Below are 12241 nucleotides of genomic sequence, written 5' to 3' on the forward strand. Positions count from 1 at the left end.
TACAATGTTATATCGGCGCGGCTATGTTTTCTCTTTTCGCTCTCCGAGCTGCGATACCATTGGCAGTGTCAATCTGCATCAATGGTTCTCTAGTATGACTGGCTCTAAGCGATAAGTGACTGTTAAAAACCTTTCGTATATCTACTGCAACCAGAAACATCGTCAGTTGTTAAATGCAGTGAACCTCACTTGAGAATAACATGCGGTATCACAGCGTCAAAGACACAAGCACCAGGCATCAGTCGATCAAGAAAGTCGTCCCGTTTTTTTTCGGTATCAAAACCTCTTCTATCATACCTCATAAGCCCCAATTCTTATGGGGAAGCTCTAGCTCAGCAAAATGCATTTACCGCAGAGCCTTGCGAGCAAAAGTGGGCAGGACGAAGGCAGCCTCGTGGATCTCCTTGCTGTAGTACTTGCACAGCTTCTCCTCCTCCTCTGGGCTCCAGGAGCGGACGGGCTTGGTGACGTCGCGGTCGGCGTCCTTGCAGCAGACCATGAAGCCGATCTGGCCCGAGGGGTACGTGGGGATGGTCGTGTAGGCGTACTCGACCGTGGGGAAGACCTCCTTGCAGTCCTTCTTGAGCTTGGCAATGAGCGGCATGTGCAGCCACTGGTTCTCGGCTGTAGAGGAAAAAACGGTTAACAATGAGGGGTTCAAGGGCAATTCGGGAGTGGCTTTTTTAAACAAGTGTGTTGTGCGTGCACGAAGCGTGCTTTGGGGAGATGCCGTGGCAGAGAAAAATAGCATGATGAATGTGTCGGGGAAGGAGGGGGCTTACAACCTTGCGTGGTGATGACACCACCCTCGCGCAGCGCATCGTTGAGCAGCATGAAGTAGGGCTTCTGGAACAGGCTCTCGGCGGGGCCCTCCGGGTCCGAGGAGTCGGTGATGATGACGTCGAATTCGTTCTTGCGGTCCGCAAGGAACTTAAAGCCGTCGCCGACAATAGTCTGGACAGCGGGGTGCTGGAAGCCGACGGACATGCCGGGGAGGTACTTCTTGGAGAGACGGATGACGGCCTGGTTGTGGGGTCAGTGGGTGTGTTGACATAATGGAAACTGCATGTACGTACCTCGTCAATGTCGCAGAGGATGGCCTCCTCGACGCACTCGTGCTTGACGACCTCACGGAGGACACCGCCGTCACCACCGCCGATGACGAGGACCTTCTTGGGGTTGGGGTGCGAGTTCATGGCCAGGTGGGTGATCATCTCCTGGTAACTGCGACCTTCTCAGCCCATTGTTCACACATGTGCGCGCCGTTTGCGCCGTTGTTTGGGAGGAAACGTACGAGAACTCATCGCGCTCGGTGCACTGGATGACATTGTCGAGGACGAGGACGGTGCCGTAGTCGGATGACTCGAAGATGAGCACGTCCTGGTACTGCGACTTCTCGTGGTGGAGGACCTGGTTGACCTTGAGGGTCATGGCCTGGCCGGGCCACATGTCGGAAATCTCGCGGAACCAGCCATCTGGGGAGGATTGTCAGCGGGCGGTTCGACAGTCTGGCGGCGTATCCGGAGCCATCCTTGCTGGGGAAAAGCTGTCTTACCCTTGATGGTGGGGTGGGTGATCTCGCTCATTTTTGCGGGTGAGGTGACGAAGGTGCGGGGAAACGTGCTACGACGGAACGTGAAGGAGCTGAAGCAGAGGCCGCGACGAAGAAAGAGGTTGCGAGAGAGAATAGTGGTGGACAGCGCAGGTGTTTTTTTCAAGCAGTGACGCCTGTCTTAAAGTTTGGCTCGCTTTTTCTGCCGCCTTTCTTCCATGCTGCCCCGCCGTTTTTTCGCGCGATGCTGCAAGGCGCTAGTGCCCGATGAGGCGTGCCGTGCCGAACACTTTTCTTCACTTCCGATCCGCCGCCACAGTCTGGAGAAAATTTCATAAAAAGACCATGCCCGAGGCGGACACACTGCCTCCATCCAGCTATCGACACAGAGCGCTGCCGTCTCAGAAGACTCGCAAACCTGCTAACCCAAAAAGGTAATCTCCCGGTCGAACTTCGGCAGTCGGGCCAGCGGTGACGCTGTGACGCGGTGACGCGGTAACGCGCTTCCGATGCTTAGGTTCGGGAGTGTTGGTCGGGTTGGGCTCGCTGTTGAGAAACGTTGCAGCGAAAACTGCGAGTTTGGATGTTGTTGAGGGATCGGCAGGGTACCAGTGACTGTGTGCACATTCTGGACCATTCTCGATCTGATAACTTTTCTTGACTCGAAGATTTCTGCGATTGTGACCCCGCATCTACGGGAAAACGTCGGTGCACACAGCTCCAAGAACATAAGCCAATCAACGAATCCGTTTGCTTATCTTGGTGAGGTGGCCGAGTGGTTATGGCGTTAGATTTAGGTTCACTGTTTACTATCTCTAATGGGCAACCGCGTGGGGTAAGCTAAACCACCTTATTATAATCCTCAGAAGTTCAAAAAACTAACAGTGCCAAAGTTCGAATCCCACCCTCATCATCATCTTTTTGCTCTGCTTATGGCTGAGCAAGTGACGCTTTTTGCGTGTCTACTTTTTGTTGAAGGGCTGTATGTACTGTAAGAGGCAAATGACATTTTGCGAGTTCAAACATGAACCGAAATGTTTTTATTGCACCGGAGCACTTTAGCAGTGAACACGCGAAAGTCGAAGACCTTTGGCCTGGCAGTCGAACGTCATTTTCCGAGGATTATGCGACCGTGTCTTTCAGGCTCCGCAGTGGACGCCTTATTACCTCCTTCATTCAACCTCTACTCATGCATCAATTGCACAGCGAGTGAATCGCTGGGCCTCTGTAGCCCGGCCGTCTACTTGACCCACAGCTATATTCATTTGATGGACGACCGTTGTGGATACAACTGCGAGGATTGCGAGAAGGGAGCGAGCTGTCAGTCAGCAGCTGCAACCTGAGTCTGTCAAATGCAGACCAGTCCCTCACGATGCTTGGGCATCAAAGAGTGATCCGACAGGGCAGGCGCAGTCTCAAGGTGCGTTGGTTACAAAAACGAAGCAGTGGTCCAGGGCGGCCTCGGACTGGGATGTGCCGAGGTTACTGCACCTTCAGCTCGCACCAGATCGTCCCCCCGCATCGCTCCAATTCAGCCTCAATAATCTCCCAAAACGAGATGCAACGGAGGTGGAGGGCCATTGGTGGATTCTGGGGTGTAAGCGCTTCCAAGGACACGGCTGTGGCTTCCCCGCAACTCCGCAATCTTCTCCGCCAGACGTCATTCCATATGGGGCGTCTTTCCCCGGAGACTAGCAGCAGGATGTGGCAGTGTCCGATGCCCGCGCGATGGGCGTTACTGGGGCGCCGCTTGACGCTGCCGGTGGCGCGGAGCTAGCGTACTCCGTACCTCGAGGGCTGGGGGAGGGTGTGCATGACAACTGCATAGCTGGCTTGCAAGGTAGGTACCGTGATACGCATTTTACAAACTGCATTTCCTTTTTCATTCTCGTCTGCCAAGTATCAATTTTCAGCTGTCACGATTTCTCGGTCAAAAAGAGCAACAGAAACAAAAGATGCATTTCCTTGCTTTAGTCATTGCAAGTCTATCATGTCTGGCCCGAGTGGACGCCCTGCCGCATGGCGGGTCGCCCAAAGTGCAGCCAGTGGTCTTCCAAGGTACCGAGATGAAGCATTTGCTCGCGTTCGGCGACTCCTACACTTATGTCCAGGGAACACAAGGCCGCTGGAACTACAGCTTCATTTCCGACGCCTTTAACTATTCTTACACCCCCGCGCAGCTCTTCTCGGACAAGATAGTCAAAAACACCACGAGCTCCGGCGGCCCCAACTGGGTCGAGTATTTGACTGGATGCTATGAGGGGTTGCCGGTGGAGTGTCCGGGGACGAAGCTGTGGGACTTTGCGTTTGCGGGTTCAGATATCAGCATGGAGTAGTATGTTTGCTTCATGCAATTGTCGAGGAGATTTCAGGCGGTGCTGATTCGCATTGAAGCTTGCCGCTCCATCACAACTACACCGTTCCTCTCGTCGATCAAGTGAAGCAGTGGGATCGTTATGCTCGACAGCCTCTCAACTTGACGTCCAAAGACACGCTCGTTGCATTCTGGATAGGGTAATTTTACTTGCCCTCAAATTTCAGATTCAAGCTGACGTGTAGTTCTAGAATCAACGACATCAACGATAGTGCGAAGTTTACAAATGTCAGCTTTCCCGCTTGGTACGATACGCTGGTCGGAGCGTACTTCCAGTCTGTGGTCCGTAGATCTCCTATTTGCGACCCAGGCGAAAAATCATAATTGCTTACATTCCGTGCAGGAGCTCGTGTACCAAAGAGGCTACAAGAACTTCCTTTTCGTAAGTTCAAGCCATTGAACTTAACAATTTAAAAGATATTGACAACGTTATTCAGATGCTCCTCCCACCGCTTGAGAAAACGTCGTCCAACCTAGCCAGCTCGAATCCGCAGCCCAACACCACGCAGGTAGCGCAATTCAACGCAGCCATACGCTTCCATGCCTCCGCGTTCCAAAAGCAGCACTCAGACGCCAATGCCCTGGTCTTTGATACCTACACCGTCCTGAACGGCGTCCTCGAAAATGCAACCGCGTACGGGATCACCAACACCACGAGGTACGTCCATACTTCGACTATACCCCCTCCCATCACGCTTCGCCGTCGCTAACACCGCGCACTCGCAGCTACTGCCGCGCCTACGACCAGCCAGACATCCTCTGGAACCACGCCGCGTACGGCTGCCAGCCCATCGCGCAGTATTTCTGGCTCAGTGCGCGCTTTCCTCCTCCCCGTCTCATGATGATCCACACGCTGACCGCGCGCGCGCAGACTCAGGCCACATCACCTTTACAGCACACGCCGCCCTCGCGGCCGCGCTCCGCCGGGAGCTGGCCGCCGCCGCCGCCGCCGTTGCTGTCGCATGAGCGGGCGGAGCGCATGCTCGCCGTGGGCGCCTTTCTTGGCTCGGATCTTATCCCAAAGAGAACACAAAACCCTGTCGTTCATCATCGCTCGCTGTTTCTTTCGTTTCAACTGCTTCCGTCCCAGCAAAACGCATGTACATACCCGTTACCGTACATGCCAAACACGCGCACAATGCAAAGCCGTACACGCTGCCATCCAACCCAGTCCAATCCAATCCAATCCCACGAGTCAGCACCGCAGGCAAAACACAGCCCCTCCCTCCCCTGTCACCCGCCAAGCCACGGCCCCCTGCTAGCGAGTGTGGGGAAGGGGCGCGCATGCAGGGACGCGTTTAATGACGGGACGCGAATTCTCCGCCACTCCGCCCACCGCTCGCCCCAGCGAGGCCCCTACGGCCCCTCGTCCCGCAGCGACTCTTGCCCACTTGCGACGGCCGCTCGTGCCAGTCCCGGGCTTCATGCACTCCGCTGGCCGACGCAGGTAGATGGGCTTGGCGGCGGGCAGGCGGGCGATATGCATGCATGCGCGACGGCGCGACTTATTATGCTGGCGGCCTGGCTGGGGCTTGGCCTCGCGTGAGAGGGGTGCGGAAGGGAGGGCGGGCGTATAAGTAGGCTGCTGCTGCTGCTGCTGGAGGCGGGAGTGGAAGGAAAAAGAACGGAAAGCTACGTGCTGGTTTGCTGTGCAGAGAGAGCGAGCGTTGCGTCGAACCCCCAATCCTATTAACCTAATCTAACCTACCTACGCCTTCCTTCGATTTCTTCGTCAACCACGATGAAGCTCGCGGCCCTCACCACGGCCCTCGCCACGGCGCTGCTGCCGGCCCTCGCCTCCGCGGCCCCAGCAGCAGGAGCCTCAGCCGCCGAAGCGCACCAGCCCTACTCGACCTGGATGGGCGACTCATTCATCGCACACGGCGTGAACAAGACGCGCAAATACCAAGAAGCAGTCCTCTACCACGCCTACGACCTACTCTACACGGCCACGCAAAACCGGACCTACCTAACCTGGGTGCAAGAGCAGGTGGACGGCGTCGTCGCCGCCGACGGCACTATAGACGGGTACCCGGACCCGGACAAGGACTCGCTGGACGACGTGCTGCTCGGCCGCGTCCTGCTCGACCTGTACGCCAAGACGAACGGCACGCGCTACAAGGCCGCGGCGGCGCAGCTGCGCGAGCAGCTCAACTACCAGCCGCGCACGCCGGCGGGCGGCTTCTGGCACCGGCGCCCGACGTACCCCGACCAGATGTGGCTCGATGGCATCTACATGGCCGACGTCTTCTACGCGCAGTGGACGGCGACGTTCGATGCGGACAATGCCACTGCGTGGGACGATGTCGCGCTGCAGTTTAGCCTGATCGAGGAACACACCAGGAACAAGACGAGCAACCTGCTCGTGCACGGCTACGACGAGAGCAAGACGGCGGTCTGGGCGGACCCGGAGACGGGCGCGGCGCCGCACGTGTGGTCGCGCGCGCTGGGCTGGTACGCGATGGCGCTGCTGGACGTGCTGGACGTGCTGCCGGCATCGCACAGCGCGCACAGCTCGTTCCTCTCCTGGTACCAGACCCTGGTGACCGGGCTGCTGGACGCCCAGGACGCCGCCACCGGCGGCTGGTGGCTCATCATGGACGCGCCGTACCCGGGCAAAGAGGGCAACTACATCGAGAGCAGCGCCGTGGCGATGTTCACGTTTGCGCTGCTGAAGGGCGCGCGCCTCGGCTACGTCGAGAGGGAGGACGTGCTGCCTGCGGCGAAGAAGGCGTATGAAGGGATGGTGGACATGTTTGTCGCGCGGAATGGGACGCAGGAGGGGACGCTGAACTGGGAGGGCACGGTTGAGGTGGGGAGTCTGAGTGGGAATGCTACGTATGAGGTGAGTTTGCCTGGGTGGGTGGGCGGGCGCGGGGGTGGTAGTGGTGGGTTGGTGGTGGATTGATGGAGTGATTACGCTGACATTTCCACGCTGCAGTACTACACGAGCGTCGACGTCGACGAGAACGACCTCAAGGGCGTGGGGCCCTTTATCTACGCGAGCCTGGAGTACGAGGCTTTGCAGGGCGAGGAGTCGACGTAAGGTGGGATTTTTTTTTATTATGGATGGCCGTGCTGCGGGATGGGTGGGTGGACGGATGGACCAATGCTTCATGAATGAACCCACTTACCACTCTCTTCTGGACGCTTTCGTTGGCATGCCATTGAGTTTCTGATGCCGAAAATCACTCGCAGGACTTGCATCCGTCACACACGCGCTACCTATCTGATGCACACAAACACGCAGGAAATCATCACGCACGCGTCGAAGCCTTAACACACGCAGGATATGCATCACGCATGGAAGCTTTAACAAAATCATGAAATCGTATAACTCGTGGTGGGTATAACAACTAGCCAGCCTCCATCGCCATACCGCGCCTTCCGGCAGTACCGTCCGTCGTACTCAGCACTGAGCTCAGCAGCAACCAACACCATGCTTACTTCTGCTCAGCCTCAGCCTGCTTCTGCAGGTCAGCCTCGACGCCCCTCTGGGCCGTCTTGCCGCGATCATGCTGCTTCTCGTACTCGCGCTTCGCGCTCTCATTGCCCGTCGCGCCAGCAATGGCGCCGCCGACGGTGCCGCCCACGCGGTCAGAGATGCCCGAGCCGAGATCGCTCAGCTGGCCCTGGGCCTCCTGGCCCTTGCCCTCGCGGTTCTGGCGCGCGCCCGCGGCCTTCAGGTCGTCGGACCCGATGATCCCGCCCAGTGCCTCCTTGCCCGCGCCGACCGTCTGGTTCCAGCTGCCCGCCGTCCGGTCCGGGTCTTCCCGCTGCACGCCGCTCGAGCTGATGTCGAGAGGGCCGGCCTTGGCGCTGGCGTGTGAGAGGTCGTGCTTCGCGTTGGCGTCGGCTTGCTTGTCCGCCGCTTGTTGCTGTGCCGCGTGTTAGTACTAGGTATGGAGTTGGCGTGGGGTGATGGGGGTGAGGTTGAGGTGAGAATGCAAGGTGAGACGTACCTTGTCGGCCGTGTTGCCCGTCAGCGAGCCAAGAGCGGACTGGGCCGCGCTGGTGGCCGAGTCGACGTACGACTGGAGAGTGGAGGTGTTCTTGTCGGACATTGTGGGAAGGGTTGTTGTTGTGGTGGCAGTCAAAAGACTAGAGTGGTGGATTTGTAGAGTCAAGAGTTGAAGGGTGAGAGAGTAGATTCGAAGACTGTTTGGGTCTGCAGTGGAGCGATGAGGATGGTGCAGTTGGGGGCGGGCCATGAGGGGTGTTTATATGGGTGGGAAAGCTGGGGAAGCGGCGAGGGGCAGGCTACAGGCGATGACGTCGACGGAGGGGTGTCTGGCAGTGGCAGGGCAGTGGCGCGGGGGAGCTGGATTGGACGAGTTGGGCAACTTGAGGGACTGGAGAGGCTCAGGGAAAGCCCGGGTGGCGTCTACGTCATCGAGGTCACCTCGACTGGTGCAACGCCACACTTCCATCGCGTGAATGCATTCTTGTTCCAGGCCTCTGGTCTATTTCATCATCGCATTCTTTGTTGAGTAGGTGTAGTTACGTCGTCGTCGTCTTTGTCCCCGTGGTCGCAGGTCGCAGTTCCCAGGTCACGGTCACAGGCCACAAAGGTCACACAGGCCTTTGTCCATTTCTGCCTGAGAGCTGCCTGAGGAAGATAGGCATGCATCTATGTACACACCTAATATTACCTATTCGACAATCCTCTGCCGCTATCCGACCTGCCCCGTCTTCTCAAACCCGGCCGTGATTTGGATATTCATGCGTCGAAAATAACACCTCCGCCCCACGCCCCGTGATGCGGGGATGGCGCAGCGGGCGCATCAAGGAATCTCGCTGTCGGACATGGCGGCGGGGGCAAGTGTTGGTGATTACTCTAGCACTGTCGCATCCAGAGAGGCTTTTTTTCGCCAAATCTCCGACGGGCAATATGGCCGGAGTGGGAACCCCTTTGCCCCATTCTGAAGCACGGTGGGTGTCAGGGCACGGCCGCCCGCGACTCTAGCTGGCGTCGCGACCAGCCCTGGAGAAGAGACGAGCGAGACGAGGCACGACAAGAAGAAGATTATTTAGAAGAGGGGGTTCGGCGCTCCCTTTTGCCCTACTCATCAGCCACTTACACTTACGAGTACTACTTCGCCCTTTTTTATTTTCAGCTCTAATTCTTTTTTTTTTTTTTTCTTTTTTTCCCCTGCACACCCTCGAGCTGGACTCGTCGTGTGCCCCGTTCGCTGCCCTTTTCCTAAAACCAACGCTGCTGACTACACTCCGCACCCGCACCCCCACGGTCCGCCCGAGCTGCCGAAACAGTCATGCCCGCCTCGACAAGTCTTCGCTCCCCGTCACTTCGACACGGTGGCGCTTCCGCCGCTGCCGCAGACGCCCGCTGCCCGCCGGCTCCGGACTGCGTCGGAGATAGCCCGCCATATGTAAGCGGCACGCCAACGCCGTTGGGATCGTCGGCCAAAACTCCAACGCCCGGCTGCTACGATAATACTATCCCTCCTGCTGCTGCTGCTGCTGTCGACGATAAGCCCGACCTCGCTCCTCTTCCTCCGCCGTCCGCCTCGCTCGTTTCCCACCAGCCCCACCATACTTCGTTCCGCGAGCGCCGACATCGCAAGAACGCCGTCTCCATCGACTCGGTCCCTCGCCAGACGATCCTTAAGGCTCTCGCCTCGCGCCCGCCGGCCACGTCCAACATGTCAATTGCCCAATCCCTCAACGGCCTGATGGGCGCCAACGTTCCCACGACCCCCGAAAACACGGCCACCTTCCCTTCTGCCCACCACGCGCCCGCGCCGCCCGCCGCGCCCATTGCGCCCAGCAACCGGCGTCTGTCGGGAGCTGTGCCTCAGCTTACGCTCGATCCCGAGAGCCTGTCAGCTTCCAAGATGGCCGCCCTTGCCTCGCCCTGCTTCTACCACAAGAAATTCGACGCGGCCGTCAACATTGACAAGGTGCTGGAGGAGATACGGGACAACGAGGGCATGTCGCACTCGCGGCTGGTGCAGACGGCGACGGGCGTGCGCGAGGTGTCGAAGCAGCTGCAGCGGCGGCCCATGAAGATTGCGGTCAAGAACATCATGATCGTGACCAAGGCGCGCGACAACGGGCTGGTGGACCTGACGCGCGAGCTGACCGAGTGGCTGCTGAGCACGCCGCGCCACGGCAAGGACGTGGGCGTCAACGTCTACGTCGACCACAAGCTGCGCAACTCGCGGCGCTTCGACGCGGCGGGCCTGCTGCGTCGCGACGAGCGCTTCGCCGCCATGCTGCGCTACTGGACGCCCGAGCTGTGCTTGGCCGCGCCCGAGAAGTTCGACCTCGTCCTCACCCTCGGCGGCGACGGCACCGTGCTGTACACGTCGTGGCTGTTCCAGCGCATCGTGCCGCCCATCCTGTCCTTCAGCCTGGGCAGCCTGGGCTTCCTGACCAACTTTGAGTTCTCGGCCTACAAGGAGCAGCTGTCGCGCATCATGGGCGACGCGGGCATGCGCGTCAACCTGCGCATGCGCTTCACCTGCACCGTGTACCGCGCGAACCCGGCCCACGACCCCGGCGACGCCGACTCGCCCTCGCACCACGAGGCCGAGCAGTTCGAGGTGCTCAACGAGCTGGTCATCGACCGCGGCCCGTCCCCCTACGTGTCCAACCTCGAGCTGTACGGCGACAACGCGCTGCTGACGGTCGTGCAGGCCGACGGCTGCATCTTCAGCACGCCGACGGGCAGCACGGCGTACAGCCTCAGCGCGGGCGGGTCGCTCGTGCACCCGGACATACCGGCCATCCTGCTGACACCCGTGTGCCCGCACACGCTGTCGTTCCGGCCGATGCTGCTCAACGACAGCATGCTGCTGCGAGTCGCGATACCGCGCAACAGCCGGGCGACGGCGCACTGCGCGTTTGACGGCAAGGGCCGCGTCGAGCTGCGCCAGGGCGACCACGTCACCATTGCCGCGTCGCAGTACCCGTTCCCGACGGTGCTGAGCCGGCCCACCGAGTGGTTCGACAGCCTGGGCCGCACGCTGCGCTGGAACATGCGCGGCGCGCAGCAGAAGGCGTGGGATGGTGGGGACGGCAAGGACGAGGACGAGGGCTTCGACATTGACATTGACGATGCTGGCGCCGACGAGGCCGCCCGTGATAGCGGCTATAGCGCTGCTACGAGCAGTGCGGGCGGCAATGGCAGCCCTGTGCCTCGGCCGCTGGGGGGCGCGTGGGGCTGGGGGTTGTAGCTACTGGCTCTCTCCCTCTCACCCGGTTTCGTCGGCTCTTTGCCCTATTCTTTTATTGTCTGCGGTTTTTCTTTTCTTTTCTCCTCTTTTCTTTCTTCTTTTTTCGCTTCTCCTTTTCCGTTTCGCTTCCATCTCGCCGGCTACCTACCTACCTATATGGTCTGATCCAGGATGATCTTGGGTTGGTTAGTGGGTGATGGGTGACGGATGATGGATGGGGAGGCTTCTCCTTTCTCCTTTCTTTATCTTTTCTCCTTCTTCCTTCTTGGCTACCCGGCGCACGCAAGGCGTTTGTTTCTCTGATGTAGGGAGGGGGCGTTTCCTTTTTTTTTTTTTTTTTTTTCTTCTTTCTTCTCTCTTTTCTCCCACCGTCCGTTGTTTAAAAGTCCTGAACTGGACTGGACCGGACTGGGACTGGGATGATCTGGATGGGTTGGGCTGGGCTGGGCTGGGCTGGGCTTATGGCGCCATGATTAGAGCGTGCGTGTGTGCGGTATAGAGCTGAGCAGAGCAGAGCGTAGATGGGGTGGATGTGGATGTGAGTGTGTTGTTGTGTGTTGAGTTATGGGGTGGATGTTGTTGTGTGGTGGATGTGTGGTGATAGGAGTGAGAGGGGCATAGCATAGCGAGGTAGCTACAATGTACGTGGGCTGCGCGAGCGGCGTGTTGGTACCTGATTGGTTGGGTGCTTGGTGGCTTATGCTGTCCTGTGTCTGCTTCTCTTGATGTCTTGCTGGTGAGTGCAGTGCGCGAGAGAGAGTGCAAGTGAATGAAAGACCTACGTTGACCGGGCCCAGCAACCTCACGCTTAGCGAGAGGAGTGCGAGGACTGTTAAGCTGTCAAGTTGTTAGGTATGAGCGAGGGAAGTGGTGGAAGTGACTGCTGACTGCTGACTGCTGGACAGGTGCGTGGTCACGAGGCGGGGCGCGCGCGGGGCGTCTCACTAGGTCGTGTACATTGGATGTGCGCGTGGTAGGTGGGTGGGTGGGTGGGTATGTATGTACATCGGGAGGTAGGTAGGTCTGGTGCCTGGCCAGCAGCGCGTGCGTGCGCGATGAGCGTTGAGTGCGTATGTGTGTGTCTCCTCTAGGTAGGCAGGCACCAGACTCTGACCG

The 12241-nt window shown here is 58.7% G+C and overlaps 6 protein-coding genes across 6 annotated transcripts; 4 read left to right on the forward strand and 2 right to left on the reverse strand.

Moving 5' to 3' along the window:
* Positions 1 to 241: 241 nt before the first annotated feature.
* On the reverse strand, positions 242 to 1763 carry K452DRAFT_273041 (uncharacterized protein). The gene is made up of 5 exons (XM_033539125.1): positions 1556 to 1763; positions 1295 to 1475; positions 1077 to 1224; positions 786 to 1023; positions 242 to 624 (listed from the first exon to the last, which is right to left on the reverse strand). Exons 1-5 carry the CDS (start codon positions 1584 to 1586, stop codon positions 347 to 349), a joined length of 876 nt encoding a protein of 291 aa, XP_033396189.1. The 5' UTR covers positions 1587 to 1763; the 3' UTR covers positions 242 to 346.
* A 1744-nt stretch (positions 1764 to 3507) lies between these two features.
* K452DRAFT_327359 (carbohydrate esterase family 16 protein) lies at positions 3508 to 4892 on the forward strand (the record flags this gene model as incomplete). The annotated part of the gene is made up of 7 exons (XM_033544910.1): positions 3508 to 3887; positions 3947 to 4066; positions 4118 to 4208; positions 4270 to 4308; positions 4364 to 4584; positions 4653 to 4738; positions 4798 to 4892. The coding sequence occupies 7 exons, from the start codon at positions 3508 to 3510 to the stop codon at positions 4890 to 4892; spliced, it is 1032 nt and encodes a 343-aa protein (XP_033396190.1).
* On the forward strand, positions 4651 to 5570 carry K452DRAFT_47233 (uncharacterized protein). The gene is made up of 2 exons (XM_033546709.1): positions 4651 to 4738; positions 4798 to 5570. The coding sequence occupies exon 2, from the start codon at positions 4906 to 4908 to the stop codon at positions 5470 to 5472; it is 567 nt and encodes a 188-aa protein (XP_033396191.1). The 5' UTR covers positions 4651 to 4738; positions 4798 to 4905; the 3' UTR covers positions 5473 to 5570.
* Positions 5491 to 7034, forward strand: K452DRAFT_252135 (glycoside hydrolase family 105 protein). Its single transcript, XM_033538243.1, has 2 exons — positions 5491 to 6771; positions 6868 to 7034. Exons 1-2 carry the CDS (start codon positions 5668 to 5670, stop codon positions 6970 to 6972), a joined length of 1209 nt encoding a protein of 402 aa, XP_033396192.1. The 5' UTR covers positions 5491 to 5667; the 3' UTR covers positions 6973 to 7034.
* A 335-nt stretch (positions 7035 to 7369) lies between these two features.
* K452DRAFT_327361 (uncharacterized protein) lies at positions 7370 to 7990 on the reverse strand (the record flags this gene model as incomplete). The annotated part of the gene is made up of 2 exons (XM_033544911.1): positions 7370 to 7804; positions 7889 to 7990. 2 exons carry the CDS (start codon positions 7988 to 7990, stop codon positions 7370 to 7372), a joined length of 537 nt encoding a protein of 178 aa, XP_033396193.1.
* A 1599-nt stretch (positions 7991 to 9589) lies between these two features.
* On the forward strand, positions 9590 to 12012 carry K452DRAFT_327363 (uncharacterized protein; the record flags this gene model as incomplete). The annotated part of the gene is made up of 2 exons (XM_033544912.1): positions 9590 to 11060; positions 11963 to 12012. 2 exons carry the CDS (start codon positions 9590 to 9592, stop codon positions 12010 to 12012), a joined length of 1521 nt encoding a protein of 506 aa, XP_033396194.1.
* Positions 12013 to 12241: the final 229 nt, after the last annotated feature.

Source organism: Aplosporella prunicola (assembly GCF_010093885.1).
Source record: "Aplosporella prunicola CBS 121167 unplaced genomic scaffold K452scaffold_16, whole genome shotgun sequence".
Lineage (NCBI taxonomy): Eukaryota > Fungi > Ascomycota > Dothideomycetes > Botryosphaeriales > Aplosporellaceae > Aplosporella > Aplosporella prunicola.